Below are 21,527 nucleotides of genomic sequence, written 5' to 3'. Positions count from 1 at the left end.
ATATATAAATCAATTAATCACAAACATAAACAAACTCATTGATAACAATACCATGATCGTAGGAGACTTCAACACTCCACTTATAGCAAAGGACAGATCATCTAAACAGAAAATCAACAAGCAAACAACAGCTCTGAATGACACACTGGATGAGAGGGACTTAACAGAGATATTCAGAACATTTCATCCGAAAGCAGCAGAATACACATTCTTCTTGAGTGTACATGGAACATTCTCCAAAACAGATCACATACTGGGTCACAAAAGAGCCCTCAACAGGTACAAAAAGGTTGATTTCACACCATGCATATTTTCAGATCACAATGCTATGAAACTTAAAATCAACCACAAGGAAAAATTTGGAAAGCCCCAAATACATGGAGGTTAAAGAACATCCTACTAAAGAATGAAAGGTTAACCAGGAAATTAAAGAAGAAATTTAAAAAATACATGGAAGCAAGTAAAAATGAAAACATGACAGTCCAAGCCCTTTGGGATGACTCAAAGGCAGTCCTAAGAAGAAAATACATTTCAACTCAGGCCTATTTCAAGAAGCAAGAAAGGTCCCAAATACACAACCTAGCCTTACACCTAAAGAAGCTAGAAAAGAAGCACCAAATAAAGTCCAAAGCCAACAGAAGGGAAATAATAAAGATTAGAACAGAAATAAACAATAAAGAATCCAAAAACAAAACCCAGTAGAACAGATCAATGAAACTAAGAGCTAGATTTCTGAAAGAATAAACAAAATTGATAAACTCCCAGCCAGACTCCTCACAAAGAAAAGAGGACCTAAACAGATAAAATCATGAATGAAAGAGATCACAAGTAACACCACAGAAATACAATTGTAAGAGAATAATATGAAAAATTATATGCCAACAAACTGGACAATCTGGAAGAAATGGACAAATTCCTAGACACTCACTCACTACCAAAATTCAAACGGGAATAAATAGAAACTTTGAACAGACCCATAACCAGCAAAGAAATTGAATCGGGAGGTGCCTGGGTGGTTTAGTCGGTTAAGCGTCTGACTTTGGCTCAGGTCATAATCTCACAGTTGGTGGGTTCAAGCCCCATGTTGGGCTCTGTGCTGACAGCTCAGAGCCTGGAGCTTGCTTCAGATTCTGTGTCTCCCACCATCTCTGCCCCTCCCCTGTTCATGCTCTCCCTCTCTCAAAAATAAATAAACATTAAAAAAAATTTAAAAGAAAGAAAAAAAAGAAATTGAAACTGTTATCAGAAATCTCCCAACAAATAAGAGTCCTAGGCCATATGGCTTCCAGGTGAATTCTATCAGACATTTAAAGCAGAGTTAATACATACTCTTTCCAAACTGCTCCAAAAAGTCAAATGGAAGGAAAGCTTCCAAACTCAGCATTACCTTGATTCCAATGAACCCAGCATTACCTTGATTCCAAAACAGACAAAGACCCCACTAAAAAGGAGAATTACAGATCAATATGCTTGATGAAGCTGGATGCAAAAATTCTTACCAAGGGGCGCCTGGGTAGCTCAGTTGGTTAAGCATCTGACTCTTGATTTTGGCTTAGGTCATGATCTCAAGATTCGTGAATTCGAGCCCCTCATCAGGCTCTACACTGACATGTGGAGCCTGCTTGGGATTCTCTCTCTCTCCCTCCCTCCCTCTTTGTTCCTCCTCAACTTGTGCTCTCTCTCCCTCTCTCAAAACAAATAAATAAAAATTTAATAAAACAAATTCTCAACAAGATACTAGCAAATTGAATTCAACAGTACATTAAAAGAATTATTCATGGGGCACCTGGGTGGCTCAGTTGGTTGAGCGGCTGATTTCAGCTCAGGTCATGATCTCACAATCTGTAAGTTCACGGCCTACATGGGGCTTGCTGCTGTCAGCAGAGTCTACTTAGATCCTCTGTCCCTCTCTCTCTGTGCCCCTCCCTGCTCATTCTCTCTCTCTCTCTCTCTCTCTCTCTCAAAAATAAATAAAAACATTAAAAAAATTAATTGAAAAGAATTATTCGCTGTGATCAAGTGAGATTCATTCCTGGGCTGCAGGGCTGGTTCAATATACAAAAATCAATCGATGTGATACAAGACATTAATAGAAGAAAGGATAAGAACCGTATGATCCTGTCAATATATGGAGAAAAAGCATTTGACAAAATACAGCAAATCGTTTCTTGATAAAAACCCTCAAGAGTATCAGGATAGAAGGAATATACCTTAACGTCATAAGAGCCATATATGAAAGGCCCACAGCTAATATCATCTTCAATGGGGAAAAACTGAGAACTTGCCCCCTAAGATCAGGAACGCTAGAGGGATGTCCACTCTCACCACTGTTGCTCAACATAGTGTTGGAAGTCCTCAGCAATCAGACAACACAAAGAAATAAAAGGCATCCAAACTGTCAAAGAAAAAGTCAAAACTCTCACTCTTCACAGATGATTTGATACTCTACATGGAAGACATGAAGACTCCACCAAAAAACTGCTAGAGCTGATACATGAATTCGGCAAAGTGCCAGGATATAAAATCAATGTACAGAAGTCAGTTATTTCTATACACCAATAATGCAGCAACAGAAAGAGATATCAAGGAATCAATGCCATTTACAATAGCACCAAAAATGATAAGTTACCTAGGAATAAACCTAACCAAAGAGATAAAAGATCTGTATGCTGAAAACTATAGAAAGCTTATAAAAGAAATTGAAGGAGACGCAAAGAAATGGAAAAACATTCCATGCTCATGGATTGGAAGAACAAATGTTAAAATGTCAATACTACCCAAAGCAATCTACACATTCAATGCAATCCCTATCAAAATAACACCAGCATTCTTCACAGAGATAGAACAAACAATCCTAAAATTTTTATGGAAACACAAAAGACCCCAAATAGCCAAAGCAATGTTGAAAAAAGAAAACCAAAGCTGGAAGCATCACAATCCGAACTTTAACCTGTATTACAAAGCTGTAAACATCAAGACAGTGTGGCACTGGCACAAAAACAGACACATAGAACAATGGAATAGAATAGAGAGCCCAGGAATGGACCCACAAATATATGGGCAACTTTGACAAAGCAGGAAAGACTATCCAATGGAATAAAGGCAATCTCTTCAGCAAATGGTGCTGGGAAAACTGGACAACAACATGCAGAAAAATGAAACTGGACCACTTTCTTACAACATACACAAAAATAAATTCAAAATGGATGAAACACCTAAATGTAAGACAAGAATGAATCAAAATCCCACAGGAGAAAACAGGCAGCAACCTCTCTGACCTCAGCCACAGCAACTTCTTACTTGATATGTCTCTGGAGACAAGGGAGATAAAAACAAAAATGAACTACTGGAGGGGGGCAGGGTGCCTGGGTAGCTCAGTCAGTTAAGCGTCTGACTCTTGGTTTTGGCTCAGGTCATGATCTCACAGTTTCGTGAGTTCAAGCCCCACATCAGGCTCTGTACTGGCAACGTATACCCTGCTTGGGATTCTCTCTCTCCCTCCCTGCTCCCCCCCATTCAACGCTGTCTCTGTCTCTCTCGAAATAAATAAACTTAAAAAAAATGAACTATTGGGACCCCATTAAGATAAAAAGCTCTACACAGCAAAGGAAACACTCAATAAAACTAAAAGACAACGGAAAGAATGGGAGAAGATATTTGCAAATGACATATCAGATAAACAGTTATTATCTAAAATCTATAAATAACTTACCAAACTCAACACCCAAAAAAGAAATAATCCAGTGAAGAAATGGGAAAAGACATGAACAGACATTTTTCCAAAGACAACATCCAGATGGCTAACATACACATGAAAAATGCTCAACATCACTCATCATCAGGGAAATATAAATCAAACCACAATGAGATACCACCTCACATCTGTCAGAATGGCTAAAATTAACAACTCAGGAAACAACAGATGTTGGTGAGGATGCAGAGAAAGGGGAACCCTTTTGCACTGTTGAATGCAAATTGGTGTGGCCACTCTGGAAAACAATATGGAGGTTCCTCAAAAAATTAAAAATAGACCCTAAGTAAGTACAAAAAGATGGAGATCATACCATGCATATTTTCAGACCACAACACTATGAAACTCGAAATCAACCACAAGAAAAAATTTGGAAAGGTAACAAATACTTGGAGACTAAAGAACATCCTACTAAAGAATGAATAGGCTAACCAAGCAGTTCAAGAGGAAACTAAAAAGTATATGGAAGTCAATGAAAATGATAACACCACAACCCAAAACCTCTGACATGCAGCAAAGGCAGTCATAAGAGGAAAGTATATAGCAATCCAAGCCTTCCTAAAGAAGGAAGAAAGATGTCAGATATACAACCTAACCTTACACCTTAAGGAGCTGGAAAAAGAACAGCAAATAAAACCCAAAACCAGCAGAAGGCAGGAAATAATAAAGATCAGAGCAGAAATCAATGCTATCAAAACCAAAAAAAACAGTAGAACAGATCAATGAAACCAGAAGCTGGCTCTTTGAAAGAATGAACAAAATTGATAAACTACTAGCCAGTTTGATCAAGAAGAAAAAGGAAAGGACCCAAATAAATAAAATCAAGAATGAAAGAGGAGAGATCACAACCAACACAACAGAAATAAAAATAATAAGAAATTATTATGAGCAATTATATGCCAATAAAATGGGTAATCTGGAAGAAATGGACAACTTCCTAGAAACATATACACTACCAAAATTGAAACAGGAAGAAATAGAAAATTTGAACAGACCCATAACCAGTAAGGAAATCGAATTAGTAATAAAAAATCTGCCAAAAAACAAGAGTCCAGGACCAGATGGCTTTCCAGGGGAATTCTACCAAACATTTAAGGAAGAGTTCACACCTATTCTCTTGAAGCTGTTCCAAAAAATAGAAATGGAAGGAAAACTTCCAAACTCTTTGCATGAAGCCAGCATTACCTTGACTCCAAAACCAGACAGAGACCCCACTAAAAAGGAGAACTATAGACCAATTTCCCTGATGAACATGGATACAAAAATCCTCAACAAGATATTAGCCAACGAGATCCAACAATATATTAAAAAAACTATTCACCACGACCAAGCGGGATTTACACCTGGGATGCAGGGCTGGTTCAATGTCCACAAAACAATTAACGTGATTCATCACATTAATAAAAGAAAGGACAAGAACCATATGATCTGCTCAATAGATGCAGAGAAAGCATTTGACAAAATACAGCATCTTTTCTTGAAAAAAACCCTCAAGAAAGTAGGGATAGAAGGATCACACCTCGAGATCATAAAAGCCATATTGAACGACCCAATGCTAATATCATCTTCAATGGGGAAAAACTGAGAGCTTTCCCCCTAAGGTCTGGAAAAAGACAGGGATGTCCACTCTCGCCACTGTTATTCAACATAGTATTGGAAGTCTTAGCCTCTGCAATCACACAACACAAAGAAATAAAAGACATCCAAATTGGCCAGGAGGAGGTCAAACTTTCACTCTTCGCAGATGACATGATACTCTGTATGGAAAACCCAAAAGATTCACCAAAAAACTTCTAGAATTGATTCATGAATTCAGCAAAGTTGCAGGATATAAAATCAATGCACAGAAATTGGTTGCATTCCTATACACCAACAATGAAGCAACAGAAAGAGAAATCAAGGAATCAATCCCATTTACAGTTGCACAAAAAACCATAAAATACCTAGGAATAAACCTAACCAAAGAGGTAAAAAATCTATACACTGAAAACTATAGAAAGCTTATGAAAGAAATTGAAGAAGACACAAAAAGATAGAAAAAGATTCCATGCTCCTGGATAGGAAGAACAAATATTGTTAAAATGTCAATACTACCCAAAGCAATCTACATATCCAATGCAATCCCTATCAAAGTAATACCAGCATTCTTCACAGAGCTAAAAAAAATAATCCTAAAATTTGTATGGAACCAGGAAAGACCCCAATAGCCAAAACAATCTTGAAAAAGAAAACCAAAGCAGGAGGCATCACAATCCTGGACTTCAAGCTATACTACAAAGCTGTAATGATCAAGACAGTATGGTACTGGCACAAGAACAGACACTCAGATCAATGGAACAGAATAGAGAACCCAGAAATGGACCCACAAACGTATGGCCAACTAATCTTTGACAAAGCAGGAAAGAATATCCAATGGAATAAAGACAGTCTCTTCAGCAAATGGTGCTGGGAAAACTGGACAGCGGCATGCAGAAGAATGAACCTGGACCACTTTCTTACACCATACACAAAAATAAACTCAAAATGGATGAACGACCTCAATGTAAGGCAGGAAGCCATCAAAATCCTCGAAGAGAAAGCAGGCAAAAACCTCTTTGATCTTGGCTGCAGCAACTTCTTACTCAACACGTCTCCAGAGGCAAGGGAAACAAAAGCAAAAATGAACTACTGGGACCTCATCAAAATAAAAAGCTTCTGCACAGCTAAGGAAACAATAAGCAAAACTAAAAGGCAATCTACAGAATGGGAGAAGATATTTGCAAATGATCTATCAGATAAAGGGTTAGTATCCAAAATCTATAAAGAAATTATCAAACTCAACACCCAAAAAACAAATAATCCAGTGAAGAAATGGGCAAAAGACATGAATAGACACTTCTCCAAGGAAGACATCCAGATTTTCAACCGACACATGAAAAAATGCTCCACGTCACTCATCATCAGGGAAATACAAATCAAAGCCACAATGAGATACCACCTTACACCTGTCAGAATGGTTAACATTAACAACTCAGGCAACAACAGATGTTGGCGAGGATGTGGAGAAAGAGGATCTCTTTTGCATTTTTGGTGGCAATGCAAGCTGGTGCAGCCACTCTGAAAAACAGTATGGAGGTTTCTCAAAAAACTAAAAATAGAACTACCCTACGACCCAGCAATTGGACTACTAGGCATTTATCCATGGGATACAGGTGTGCTGTTTCGAAGGGACACATGTACCCCAATGTTTATAGCAGCACTATCAACAATAGCCAAAGTATAGAAAGAGCCCAAATGCCCATCGATGGATGAATGGATAAAGAAGATGTGGTATATATATACAATGGAGTATTACTCGGCAATCAAAAAGAATGAAATCTTGTCATTTGCAGCTATGTGGATGGAAATGGAGGGTGTTATACTAAGTGAAATTAGTCAGTCAGAGAAAGACAAAAATCATATGACTTCACTCATATGAGGACTTTAAGAGACAAAACAGATGAACCTAAGGGAAGGGAAACAAAAATAATATAAAAACAGGGAGGGGGACAAAACAGAAGAGACTCATAAATCTGGAGAACAAACTGAGGGTTGCTGGAGGGTTGTGGGAGGGGGGATGGGCTAAATGGGTAAGGGGCATTAAGGAATCTACTCCTGAAATCATTGTTGCACTATATGCTAACTAATTTGGATGTAAATTTAAAAAAATAAAATTTAAAAACAAAAGCAAAAAAAAAAAAAAATTAAAAATAGAACTACCCTACAACCCAGCAATTGCACTACTAGGAATTGATCCAAAGGATACAAAAATGCTCATTCGAACAGGGCACATGCACCCCAATGTTTACAGCAGCACTATCAATAATAGCCAAATTATGAAAGAACCTAAATGTCCATCAACTGATAAACGAATTAAGAAGATGTGGTGTTTATATACAATGGAATACTACTTGGCAACGAAAAAGAATGAAATCTTGCAATTTGCAATGACATGGATGGAACTAGAAGGTATTATGCTAAGTGAAATAAGTCAGAGTAAGACAGATATCATATGATTTCATATGTGGAATTTAAGAAACACAATAGATGAACATAGGGGAAGGGAAGGAAAAATAAGATAAAAACAGAGAAGGAGGCAAACCATAGAGACTCTTAAGTACAGACAACAAACTGAGGGTTGCTGGAGGGGGGAGAGGGTGGAAGGATGGGTTAAATGGGTGACAGGCATTAAGGAGGGCACTTTTCAGGATAAGCACTGGGTGTCACTATGTAAGAGATGAATCACTGGGTTCTATTCCTAAAGCTAAGACTACACTGTATGTAACTAACTTGAATATAAATAAAAAAAGAAACAAACAAACAAAGAGTATAATATTGAGAGTAAGAATCAATCCCATCTACCAAAAAGGTTCATGCTTAAACTAGGACTGAGAATTCCAAAATGCTTAAATCAGGTTTCATTTCTAGAGTATAAAACATGGCAAGAAATACAGACTCTAACAGACAGAAATCTGTATTTTGGAAAGACATGAATATATGACCCACACACAGCACTCATTCTGTTACCATTAGCAGTTACCAAATTCCTTTGTCTACACATAACCCAGTGGATACAAAAGAAAGTAGCTGAAAATTGATTCAAATGTTGTTCAGATGATAAAGAGATTTATAGAATACTTAACAGATCCTCATTGTTATTACATTTGTACAACAAAATTAAAATTCTGGAGAATGAAATTAATAGGAGAGTGGGTTAAAATCCAGCTAGTGGCACTTACCAACTTGTGCTGCTTTTTTGAAATGACACTGTATTACATATACCAGGACAGAATTAAGGTATCATAATCCAAAATGCAAATGATACAAAAATAATTTCTACTACAAACACATGGCGGTGGCAGGAGGGACCTCAGTGCCATTTGAAGATGAGGATACAACAGCCACAAGGGGGTTGGGAGACTTGACCACACTCTCACGTACAGCTGGTCAATTCTAGGGCTGGAACTAGAACCCATAGGACCTCACTCCCAACCCACAGTTCTGCCTCCCTTCTGGGTCCAAAATGTGCTCACTATCCACATTTCTGCTGTTTTAATAACTCCCTTCAATAGAATTGGAGTTCAAGCTCAGACCTGCCTGAGGAGGAGGCCAGGGGCAGATCTGGGGTATCCCCCTGAGTCTCCCCTCTCCCAGAGGCAGTCCTCATCAGCAGCAGTCCTCTTCAACTCCTCCCAGAGCAGGAGAGCATGTTGAAAAGGTGGTTGTCAGCGGACTTCCCAGCACCAAAATATCAGAAGAGGGAAATGCATTCCCACAGCACAGCTGTGATCACACCCAGCAGGAGCCACCAGCTCGTGAGGCAAACGAGACAGGCGGTCAGACAAAATATCAATGTACCTCCAGGTCACGAGAGAGACTTTGTCAGGGTACCCCTAATTCACATTAAAATATCTGAGACCCATGGGGCGCTGGGGGGGGGGCTCAGTCGGTTAAGCATCTGACTTCAGCTCAGGTCATGATCCTGTGGTTCATGAGTTTGAGCCCCGCTTTGGACTCCATGCTGACAGTTCAGAGCCTGGGGCCTGCTTCAGATTCTGTGTCTCCCTCACTCTCTGCCCCTCCCCACCTCTTTCTCTCTCTCTCTCAAAAATAATCAAACATTAAAAAAAAAAAAAAAAAAAAAAAAAAAAAAAAAAAATATATATATATATATATACACACACACATACATATCTGAGACCCAAACCTCAGAATGGTAAGGGGGAAAAAACAACACTCTATTGGCTATGCCCACCCACTGCCTGAAGTTTCCACATACTCACTGAACTATACCCACTGACCGAGGGGTCTGGACATTGGTGCCTGAGAATCAGAGCCTAGCTGGGGTTTTTGTGTCTCTTAATCACATTTTTAAATGTTATGGTAATGAAACAGACAATCAGTCTATTTGTCTTCCCACCCCAACCAACCCACAAATCAGAGTTTTCATTCAAGACACAAAACACTTACATTCTCTCAGCTTTGCTTTCCATACAATTTCCTCAGAATCCATTTCAACCAAAAGTAATTTAAACTCCACTGGTTGCTCCAAATACACTTCAATGTAACTTTTCAATTTTAAAAGTGAACCGTCAACAAATTCGATTTCCTTAAAAAAAGGGGGGGGATTTTTAAAAATAAAAGTTGCATTAGTTGACAATAACAAATGTCAAATAAGGAATACTAGAAGGGTTAGTGCTGACCTGAATGCTTACTGAAACTCTGATGCTCGAAATGCCACTCCTTAATCACAGACCCTCTTATTCTCTTGCTTCTAGACCCTCATTACTCCAACCTGCTTTTCTACTTCATTGAGGCTTCCAGTATGTTGGCCCTATTTTTTTTAAGATGTAACTGTTCAGCCCTTTCTTGGTTTCAGTGTTTCACGTTCCCAAACTAATCACCCTTTTGTAGGTGCTTTTAAACTTCCTCACCATCTTTTGCTTCGATCATTCCACAGCCTGGAATTGATTTAAAACATTGACAGAACTACACTGAGTGTTTTAGCCACACTCTGTCACTGAATACCACCTTTCCCCCAACAAACCCTTTCTTTGCTATTTTATGGATAAAGAATCTCAGAGAAGCTAATAAACTTGCCTAAATCCACATCTAGGAAATGGTAGAAGTGAATTTGAATCCACACCTTCTGACTCCTCATTTTTTTTTTAAGTTTATTTATTTATTTTGAAAGAGAGAGAGAGAGAGAGCGCGCACGCGTGTGAGCACGAGTGGGGGAGGGGCTGAGAAGGAGAGAGAAAATTCCAAGCAGGTTCTGTGCCATCAGCACAGAGCCCAATGAGAGGCTCAAACTCACAAACTATGAGATCGTGACCTGAGCCAAAATCCAAGAGTCAGATGCTTAACCAACTGAGCCACCCAGGTGCCCCACCTTCTGACTTCTCTTAACTACTACAGAGACTGATTCCTGTCCTGGACCTCCTCTGCTCCTCTGCAGACTGACTCACAAGCCTAGAGGGAGAAGTCTACTTTAAAAAAAAAAAAAAAAAAAAATCACTGGAATGTACTAGGCACCACCTTTAAAAACCAGGGATCTTAACCTGCCCCTCTCCCTTCCCATTACAAATCACTAGCATTATCCTCACAACCTTTAATAGGTCACCAAGGCCTACAAAGTGAAGATCTCTCTCTCTCTCTCTCTCTCTCTCTTGTGGCCCCACTTTTCCCAAAGCCCTCTGCATTCCCATTTCCTGGAACTATTCTGGTGCCCTGAGCCCAGATGCACATCACCATCACCTCACTTAGGCACTATGGTTTCCTCTTCTGGGAGAGCTGCCTCCCCGGTGAATCTCTCTCCCTTGAAACGCAGAACAAATGTCACCACATGGGAACCCTTCCTGAAATTCACCACACCCATCTCTATGGTAATACCACATGACATGTTAAAATTATTTATTTACATGAATATAGTATGTCTCTTTCTATACTGGCATCTTTTGAAGGAAAAGATCATGACACTCTTAGCTCTTATCCCAGACTGACTTTTAATAGGCAATTTTGATAAATGACAGTTAAACACATCATTAATGGTATAAAATCAGCAAGAATACCTTAGATTTACAGAGTTTCACAACTCTCAGAGAACCCCCAAACCATTACCTTTCTATGATCCTTTGGGCAATACTAGGAGATTATCCCCCATTTTATAGCCCAGAAATTTGGTTGAGAGAGAGCACACAACTGGTGGCAGAATTAGACTATTTAAAGCCCTCCCACCATCATCTTGTGTAAACGAGAGCTCTGGGGACCATCTCAGTCCTTTCCTAGACAGATTTACCCACTGAATGTGTACTATTCCCTCTCCTAGTAGCTCTTAATCCTGGCAGCACACTATAGTCACCCTGGGAGCTTTAACAAGCCCGATGCCGAAGCCACTCCCAAACCAATTATGTCAGTATCTCTGGAGATGGAACCCAGGCCACAGACTTTTTTAAAGCTCCCCTGGGAATTCCATTTTGCAGCAAAGGCCAAGAATCACACTGTTCTAAGCAAGCCCTTCACATTTAATTCCACCTCCCAGGCAAGACCGCAGTTGGCTTCTTGTGATCATCTTGAGGTAGCATCTGCCAGGGCTTGATCAGCTTGCAAGGGCTGAGAACCTCTCAGATCCCAGTGGAAAGACTGTGGAATTAGGACCCAAGGGCAGACGGGGCTCAGGGCCAGGCTCTCCCACCGCCTGGCCGTGGGACTCAGTGGCTCACTGGCCCACTTTGCACATTAGTTTCTTCAGCCATGTTACTGTAAGGCTGAAAACACACCAGGTGGAAACAGACCCTTTGAAACTGGAAAGGAAGGTCATAGAAGGCCATCTGATCAACCTGACTACTTCTCCAGGGCACCAGGCCCCTGATAATATAATAAAATAATGCAACATGGGCCACTGCGATCAGCTCTCTCTTGCTTCATATTTTAATGTAATGGAATCAAAACGTTGTTTTCAACTTTTCATAAACTATAAAACAAACATAAAAAGGTGTACAAAAAGAATTTCCACACAGATGTCTAGTTAGATAAGGTACAGCACACAATCAGAGCACATGATGAAAATAAGTTTTAAAAATAACTTAGTCATTTACAGGAAACCAAAATCACTTACAAATGTCATGTGTACAGTGAATAGTTGAAACCTAGTGACAATTTGTTCTCATAACTATTTTTCAAATGCCTTCCAGTAAGAAAAGCCAGTATCCTTGTTAGCAACTCTTTTCCATTAACCTTCAGTGCTCTGTGACTTAAAATCAAGCTTAAGGTTTTTATTCCTTTGAAGCTAACATTGAATTTAATTAAAAAAAAAACTCAAGAAAATTTAAAACCTTTTTAAAGGGAAAGAGATTAGATAAGTCGATTTTTCAGATTAATTCTGAAATTCAACAGCATCTCTGGAATAAGCTTCAAGTTTAGCAAAACAATTGCTTTCTTTTAAATTAAAAATGAGAACAAAACACATTATTTTAAAACCTTCAGAATACATATCTACAAAATATACATCCTGCTGCTACTCCAAGTGGTTTTCAAAATATATATACCTCTGGGGTAATTTCGGCTTCTGGTTCGCTGATCAGTCTGTATTTCTTCCCATTCTGCAATAACTTCTGGCAAACAGGAGGCTTGTCAATTTTCATGAATTTCTTGGAGGAGTGCTTTACAGACTTGGAAATATCCTGAAGGTAGAAATAGGTTTTGGTTTTGAAATGCATCAGCAACAACTGTAAGGACTCTAAGCATCCGAGCAGTGCATGTGCCGCCCTGCATTATCTTCATTTCCCTGTACAAAATGACAGCAAGGGAGAAACTTTCATGGTGCTCTGAAAAGAAATGCCATAGAGGCGAATAAGGCACCTTTGATCTGCACTTCAGGCTTCTAGGTCCCCAAACTTCTTTCTGCCAAAGCACTACAGCCAAAGCACCCACCCTGCATGGCACCTAAAATTTGCTTCTGAAGGATTTGAGAAAATTAAATTAGGGCTAGTGTTACACATTCGTATTGATTATATGCCGATGATGTGAACAGAGAGCAGCTACTTTATTGTCAACAGTTCTGCTTTACCCGAAGTTTGTTTCTACCCAGCACCTTACATGTTCCCATCCTTATTTTCACAACTGTCCCAGAGGGGTCCCTGATTTTATATGTATAGCTTGAATGCCCCAAAGAGGTTAAAGGAAACTTTGGCCCAGGCTCACTTGTAAAACAGCTGAGTAGCTGAACATGAAATTTAGGTTTCCTGAAGGCAAAGTTCAAGGAGTTCTTCCTATGTAGGGAAAAAAACAACCCAGGAAGGTGTAAAAATCAAACATCAACAGGAAGCACATCCTGCCTTTTAACCATGCTATGCTCCCTATCGTTCTAGTGGTGTCTTCTTCTACATTTGTTGATACAATCAGCCCCTCACCCCAGCTTCCCAGGAAGTACAGATAATACCCTTTTAATTACTTGTATTTACTTTCCTGAAATATGAACTTCATTAAATAGTAGTACTTTATTCCGGGGTGCCTGGGTAGCTCAGTTGGTTAAGAGCTCGACTCTTGGTTTTGGCTCAGGCCATGATCTCATGGTTCATGGGTTTGAGTCCCAAGTCAGTGGGAAGTCTGCTTAGGATTCTCTCCTCCTCTCCCTGCCCCCCTCACCCCCTCACCCCCCACCCCCACCGGCCCTCTCTTGCTCTCAAAAAATATCTATATATATTTATTCCAAATCCATGGTAATTCTACTTTAGATGGGGTTATTTTTATACTATTTTGAGGACTAGCTTCCCAACTGAAAGTATTAACTTTAGTAAGATTAAAGGAAGCATATTTTACCTTAGGAAGAAACTAAAAACCTATTACTTAATAGAATTTTTAAATTTTAATATATATTGCCAATTATAATCAATATAACTTACGTTTCTAAAGCTGTGCAAACACTACAACCTAAAAACACTGGAAATAGGTAGTTTCATGTTGTAGGGGGCCAAGGGAAGGCTACCCCAAGATAGACTACTTTGGCATGAAGGCTATTTTGATTTAAAAAGCAATCAAGGGTGGGTAGGTGGGTGAAATAGGTGAAGGGGATTAAAGAGTACACTTATCATGAAGAGCCCTGTGTAATGTACAAAATTGTTGAATCGTATTGTATACCTGAAACTAATATAATACTGTATATTAATTATACTTGAATTTTTAAAAAAATTAATTTAAACAAATTTTTTGAAAAAGCAATCAAAACCCAGCAGATTCAGGAAACACTCTTTACCTCCCCTACAATTGCCTAGAAGAAGTTGGATACAGGACCTCCTCCAGGAAGAGAACTATCACCAGAGAAAACTACATTACGTGACATGAACCAGGTATGGTGACAGAGAGGAACCCTGCAAGGCCTGTTTCATCAAAGTCCTCTATGTTCCATTGCTTCTGAGTGGCCCAGCAAGCACTTGTTTACTAAGCATTTACTCTTTTTCATTTTCTTGCAAAGTGTATTCCTTCCCTTTGAAGTCCCAGAATGCTGCCCCCTTCTCCTTAGTTCACAATGACATATATACCTCATTTTGCCAGTGTCTTTGGAATTTCCACATCTGTGTGGATTCCCAATACATACAAAATTAAATTAGATTTTCTCCTGTTAATCTGTCTCATGTCAACCTGATTCTTGAAGGGCAGCCAGAAGGATCTTGTAGGGCAGAGGAAATTCTTCTTCCTTGTCAATGTAAATTCTGTAACTCAAACTACAACTCATCATTTTGTACACTTTATCACAGATCTTATGTTTGTTTTCTTAACTTCTGTCAAACTCTCATTTCAAATCTGAAAGGACAATTTTGAGTCATGTTTTTTCTGTCTACTTTATTTATTTCAGTTCTCCATCCACCTCTAAACCATTACAACTGTACAGAAAATGGCTAAAGGTATAACAGGAGATCTAACTGCCACAGCTCTAACTATGTAAGCATTCAGAAAGCGGGATAATCATCACATCCTGATTCTGGAAAACTGGTTCCATTATGAACACCCAAACCCCCACCCCTCAGGCCTCGCTGCTTTAAACACAGTTAGGTGGTTCATGAATATCTGCTCTACAAAACTCAGAATGTGAACCACAGGCCAATTTTTATCCAAAAATTTCCTCTGCAATGAGTTAACCTGGGAGGTGGATCTTATGTGAGGAACTTTAGGCAAAGAGAAACCTCAAGTCATCCTACATTTGACCGAAAGGCCTCAAATGGCTCCCCCGTGTGTTCCAGAACAGGTGCTCCTCAAACTCTTAATGTGCACGCAAATCACCTGGGAATCCTGCCCAGTTCAGGCTCGGATTCTAGAGGTTTGGAGTGGGCTAGAGCTTTTGCATTTTACCAAGCTCCCTGCTGATGTCAACACTCCTGGCCCCCTGGGTCCCAGACCACATTTTGAGTAGCACGGCTATAGAAAATAAATGGCCTGGAGTGTACATCAGCCAACCCTCTCGAAAGCCAGGCCTACTTGTCTGGGCCATCCTCATCTATGGAGAGCTACTTCCCCATCTGTCGTCTTCTTGACACTATTTACACGTACAGACAACCATACCCCATAAACCTGAGGACTTGGCACACACCAAGGCACTGACCTTAGAACCTTATGCCAAATTAGACCCACAGTGGGGGGACACTTAAATGAACAGGGACAGGACCCACATAAACATGGCATAACGTTTGAACACAGAGTATTCAACATTTATTATTCATTTTCATTAACTTTACCTTGATGAAGGACTCATTATTGGTTGCTATGTACACTCGAAAAGACAAGGATGGATTATGGTCAATGGCTTTGTAGAGAATCACGGCCCCATGGTGGTATACTGTTTCTTCACTTTGAATAACAGGTCCCACTGGAGAAAGAGAGCTCACATGCCACTTGACATGGGTTGCAGAATGATCCACAGTGGATTCTAACGAGGCCCCAGAACTTTTAACATGTAAGACTTTGAACGTCATATTGGCATCATGGTCTGTTAAAGCATGAAGGTAAATTAGTGTTCCAGGCAGTATACGGATGGCACACATACTCTTATATACGCACATGCACACACTAATGAGACTTTTAGAAAACGAGTACTTACGACCCAAGCAGAGGGAATGTGGAAACTGAATGGAAGTAAGACAGTTTGGGTCACATTTAACATCAAACAAGGGTCCACCAACAATCCAGGGCTTAACAACCAGGTCTGCGTATTTGCTCCAGGACAAAACGCAATACTTGATGTCAACTTTTCTGTTAACCTCAAATATCAGGCCAGTTTCTGTGCACTGGTAAGTTCCCTCCGTGTCCAACTTTAGCCTGCATTGGACAGATAAGAACACCTGTTTAGGCCTAACATTTGGTCAGCAAAGGACTTTTTAAAATTATTTAGGTTTTTAATTTCATTCAAAAGCACTAATGAAATTCTACCACATTTTGAAGAAGCATCACTATCAAAGAAAACAATCCAAGTAGTTACATAAAATGTGTGAAATTAGTGATATTGCTTTGTGTTTCCCCTATTTGGGGTCATTTTTATGTACAAAGTTAAATTACTAACGATATTAAGTCTTCTGTATTCACAACTACTTACAAAAACTGTTCCCGGGAAAGGAGCCTGGGGGTCACTTGCTCATTCTGTTTCTGAAGAAAAAGTATACACACATACGCACATAAGCGAGTAATATATAAGTAAATGTTGTTTTCTTAAAGCAAACTAGGAAATCATATTTTATAATTAAAAGATACTTACATTTTCAGCATTACAGTGTTCACAGGAAGGTTGGATTTTATTAAGTTCTAAATAATAGAAAAAAGGTTTTACTTATATGAATGTGATTGGCATTTTCAAATAAAATTTTTTTATTTAATTTTTTTTGTTATTTCAGAGAGAGCAGGGGTGAGGGGCAGAGGGAGAGAGAATCTTAAGCAGGCTCCATGCTCAGTTCAGAGCCCAACGCAGGGCTCGATCACACAACCCTGAGATCATGACCTGAGCTGAAGTCAAGAGTTGGATGCTCAACTGAGCCACCCAGGTGCCCCTCAAAGATAAATTTTTTAATAAATATATGTGATATGACCAGATCACAAAATTCAAAAGTACATGCCCCTCAGCGATAACAAGATCTAAAAGAATATTTTGGAACATGTAAGTTTATACCTGAATGTAAATGATCCTTGGGCAAGTCTTTATCCTCCCACTCTTGCACTGTGAAAGAGATCATCACACATGTATTGGCACAAGTCATCCACCGGGTAAGTCATGTACTACTTAAGTACCCACCTTCAGCTTCCCAACTGACAGGAGTTTAAACATGTATTTAAACACTTGCAGGAGTTAATCCAATGACACATGATACATCATGTTTGTCAATCCCACTGCAGGTCTAAGGTGTGAAAATTAGCTTGAATGTGACTTCAGTGCACCCCATCTTGGCACATAAATCTTTATGTGATCTTTTTATGCAGCAGTGAAGGCTCTGTCCTCATCCTGCAAACCTGACCCACATGTCATGGGAGAGAAACAGAGGAAACTGGCAGGGTAAGCATATTGCCTGGTTCTTACCCTGAGCAGAAGCTTCCTCAGTGGAAGACTCTCCTGGCTCCCCATCTGTGGAGACAAGAGGGGCATGAGCAATCTCTTCATTAGTTATTCCTCACCTAGGCCAGTGTCTCTCCTGGAGGGCTGCAGCCCCACTGAAGACTCCTTCGTGGCCCATCATAAATGCTTGGCTGGCGTCAGCCCTCAAGCTGTTAGAGTTAGAGATTAGCTTGGGAGAAAGGAATCAACATCCTATTTTAAGCATATTTAAACTGGAACTATTGTAAGACTCTCTGATATAGCATGCAGACTCCTTCCATATAGGGCTCAAGGCCCTATATGATCTGGCTCCCCACTACCTCATTTCCTGCCTGCCTCCCCACACCTACTGCCCTCCCATCACTGCTTGCCATTTCTCCATCCCCAAAGCACACTCCTAACTCAGGGCCTTTGCCCATACTGTCTCCTCTTACAAAGGCTCATGCTACTCCTCCCCTCACTTCCTTGTGGTCTCTGCTCAAACATCCTTGTATCTGAAAGGCTTTCCTGACAAACACATAAACACACACACACACACACACACACACACACACACACACACACTCCCCTGCAAGAGGGCCTGCCTGACATACTCACTCTTCGCCCTTCATTTTCCTTGAGGGCATCTCCCCAACCAGGTACACTGTACAGTTTAGTGTTTCCTGCTTCCTGTCTCTCTCCCTGCTAGAATGTGAGCTTCATGAGGACTGTATCTCTAGGGCCTGGTAAGCGCTCAGTGACTTTTTTCTGAATGATTAGAATTCCATAATACAAAAATAATATTAAGAAAGGGAACAGAGAAAGAAAAGAGAGAGAGAGAAAGAAGGAAGGAAGGAAGGAAGGAAGGAAGGAAGGAAGGAAGGAAGGAAGGAGGAAAGAAAGAAAGAAAGAAAGAAAGAAAGAAAGAAAGAAAGAAAGAAAGAAAGAAAGAAAGAAAGAAAGAGCAATAAGTTCTTCTATTATTTACACTGGCCACTAGTTGCATGAGCTTGGACTCTGCGATTATATTACTAAGTCTCCCCATGCTTTGCCTTCCACATCTGTCAAACGGGGATTAGAATAATATCACCCCCAAAACTTAGGAACACAAATTACCATTCCCTAAGTGCTCCGTAAGTGTTAGATAACTATTATTAACTAGTATTTTGCTCTGGTGATAAGCGGGACTCATTAAAAAATTCAAGAATTCTAGACAACAACATTGTCACTTATATTTTAAAGGTCTGAACAACCTTTGGGAGGGTCACCCCATGGGTAAAGCACTCCTCAACACATATGCAAGGTCCTATGCCATCACCAATGCCCAGAAGGTACAGACCCTCCCCAGAAGAGCACTCCAGCCCAAGACACACAAGTTGCCTGATTCCTGGCCTACTGGGGCAATATCCAGGGACCAGGGTTTATAAGACAGAATCAGCTTTAAAAGAAAGCATTAAGGGGCCCCTGGGTAGCTCAGTCGGCTGAGTGTCCGACTTTAGCTCAGGTCATGATCTCACAGTTTGTGAGTTCAAGCCCCACATTAGGCTTTGTGCTGACAGTGCAGAGCCTGCTTGAGATTCTCTCTCTCCCTTTCTCTCTGCCCTTACCTGTTTGCGCGCTCTCTCTCTCAAAAATAAATAAAAATACACAAAAAATTTAAAAAAAAACAGCATTAAGATAAAGTGGCAAACAGAGACTATAAGTATTCAGAGTCCTGGACTGAGAATACTACAGATGTGAAATACCCAAACCCTACATCACACAATCCTCCAATCATATTTCCTCAGCTACTGTCCTATGAAGGATCATAAAATTATAAGTTATTTATGGGCTGTATATCTACATTGTGTCTCATCCACACCCCATGTTTTTCTGCCTTGGGAGCAGAGAAAGGGAAAGAGATTCGAGAATCCTAACCAGCCTGCAAATACAGAGTCTCTGACCACGTCTTCCCAGCCAAAGCAGAGAAAAGTGATATAATTCTCCCCAACTTGTAAATCGCAGCTTCCCTTCAATCCATATAACGAGGGTGGCCCCAGAGTTCATGCCCATGAGTAGAAAGCATATCCACTCATGAGGAGGGTGAGTGGGCCTGCACTGCCTGCTAGCCCACAGAGGAGCAAATACTCCAAGGTGGCCTACCTAGTCTTTCTGCCTGACCTGAGAATGGAGGTGAATGGGTGGGTACCTCTCTGATCTCTCCTCTAATGGGAAGGATAAAAACTCTCTTTTAACAAAGAGAATACTTTTGCGGGGAGGCAGGACCCCTTACATGACCTGGGGCTCACTCCTAGGACAAGCATGCTCAGCCAGCCCACAGAAGATGCGAGGCCACTTTCACTGCCAAAGAATACCAAGAAGTCTAATCCAGCCAAGGGCCAGGGCTTGTGTCTTGCTCCACACACACCCTGCTGAGAACGACTGCACCCTCCCACCCAATTTTGAGCCTATCTTGAGCCTCACTGACTCCAAATGCCTTCCTCCTAGGTTGCCTGCCCTGGTGAGGCCCTGGGCCAGGCCTAGCTTCTGCAGCTTGAGCGTCCTGCCTCCAGACTCCGTATCCCTATGGCCCTTTACCCAGTTATTACCAGGGATAACATCAGAGACCTGATTCCAATGCACAGCTCTCTAATTTCATTTCTATCTTAAACCATTCTATAGAGGCTAGACTTTTGACTGCATTTTTAAAGGATGAAAATCATCCATAATGTATAGAGACCTGAGGCACACATTTTTTCTTTATAGGTATCAGCATATGACAGCTCTGCAAGGGTGATACACAGATTATTACAGGTTCTTATCAATGCATAACACGATTGCAAGAAACTTACAGTTACTATCACAGGTTCCCCAATGGGAAGCTGCAGAGAGAATCAGGTTCTACACAGGACTTCCGAGTGAAGTGATTTCATTTATTTAATAGTAGTACAAAGGAGCCCTCTGACTGCCTTGCTACAGTGTTCATGGGCAGATCCCAGTCTAAGAACTGGGAAAAAAATCCTACAGTAAAATACAATCACTTAAAATAAAAGCTTAGTCACTTACAAAACTCTTGACGAAAACCGTATTTTATATTTAGAATCCATGCCCCTAAAGTGGTTTCATACTCAAGTTGCTCACAAATAACTAGAATGGCATGCCAGGAGACTCTAAACCACAAATGGTACATTTGCAGCAGCAAAGAGTTCACTCTGCTGTAATCTGTGAGCAGCGACCACCACAGAAGGAAGCCAGGCCCGCTTGTGGCCGCACTGTAGATTGCGGTCAACGCAGATCAAGAACATATGCCACGTACTGCTAGTGCAGGGAGCTCAAATTTGCAAAACGGCTTACAGAAATTTCCCAATGTTTACCTTAATTTTGCATATTAAAAGATAAAGAACAAGCAGTTGGTAACAAAGGCGATCCTTCCCTTTCTTCCTTTCAACAACAAAAAATAAAATTCAGAGGAAGGATGTACTTACTTGTTTTTTCTGGTTCTGGTTCCTCATTATCTACAAAAAAAAAAAAAAAAAAGTCTAAATCAAATTCTCTTGACAACCAAGAGGAAACCCGGGCTAATGGGAGAATAGGTAAAATGTTTGCCTTTCGCCAATAGCAACCACTTCCTGTCTTTCTTCTTCAGCTCATCCTGTTCGGCCGCTTTGCTTGCCAGCTAGAAAGTATTTACCATGTAAGTATTTTTTTTCAGGACTTCACAAAACCACA

The 21,527-nt window shown here is 40.3% G+C and overlaps 1 protein-coding gene across 1 annotated transcript in view; it reads right to left on the bottom strand.

Moving 5' to 3' along the window:
• LOC106969466 (uncharacterized) overlaps positions 1–21,527 on the bottom strand; it is a 44,174-nt gene that overhangs the window by 9,475 nt on the left and 13,172 nt on the right. Inside the window, exons 5-13 of the mRNA XM_027061520.2 lie at positions 21,284–21,313; positions 17,826–17,870; positions 17,421–17,468; positions 17,013–17,059; positions 16,854–16,903; positions 16,362–16,579; positions 16,000–16,250; positions 12,817–12,951; positions 9,740–9,878 (exon numbers count right to left, since the gene is read on the bottom strand). Coding sequence (XP_026917321.2) covers positions 9,740–9,878; positions 12,817–12,951; positions 16,000–16,250; positions 16,362–16,579; positions 16,854–16,903; positions 17,013–17,059; positions 17,421–17,468; positions 17,826–17,870; positions 21,284–21,313 — 963 coding nt within the window. The remainder of the gene's footprint in view (positions 1–9,739; positions 9,879–12,816; positions 12,952–15,999; positions 16,251–16,361; positions 16,580–16,853; positions 16,904–17,012; positions 17,060–17,420; positions 17,469–17,825; positions 17,871–21,283; positions 21,314–21,527) is intronic.

This window comes from Acinonyx jubatus, chromosome C2, assembly GCF_027475565.1.
Source record: "Acinonyx jubatus isolate Ajub_Pintada_27869175 chromosome C2, VMU_Ajub_asm_v1.0, whole genome shotgun sequence".
Taxonomy (NCBI): Eukaryota; Metazoa; Chordata; class Mammalia; order Carnivora; family Felidae; genus Acinonyx; species Acinonyx jubatus.
This window is presented reverse-complemented; position numbering and strand designations above follow the sequence as displayed.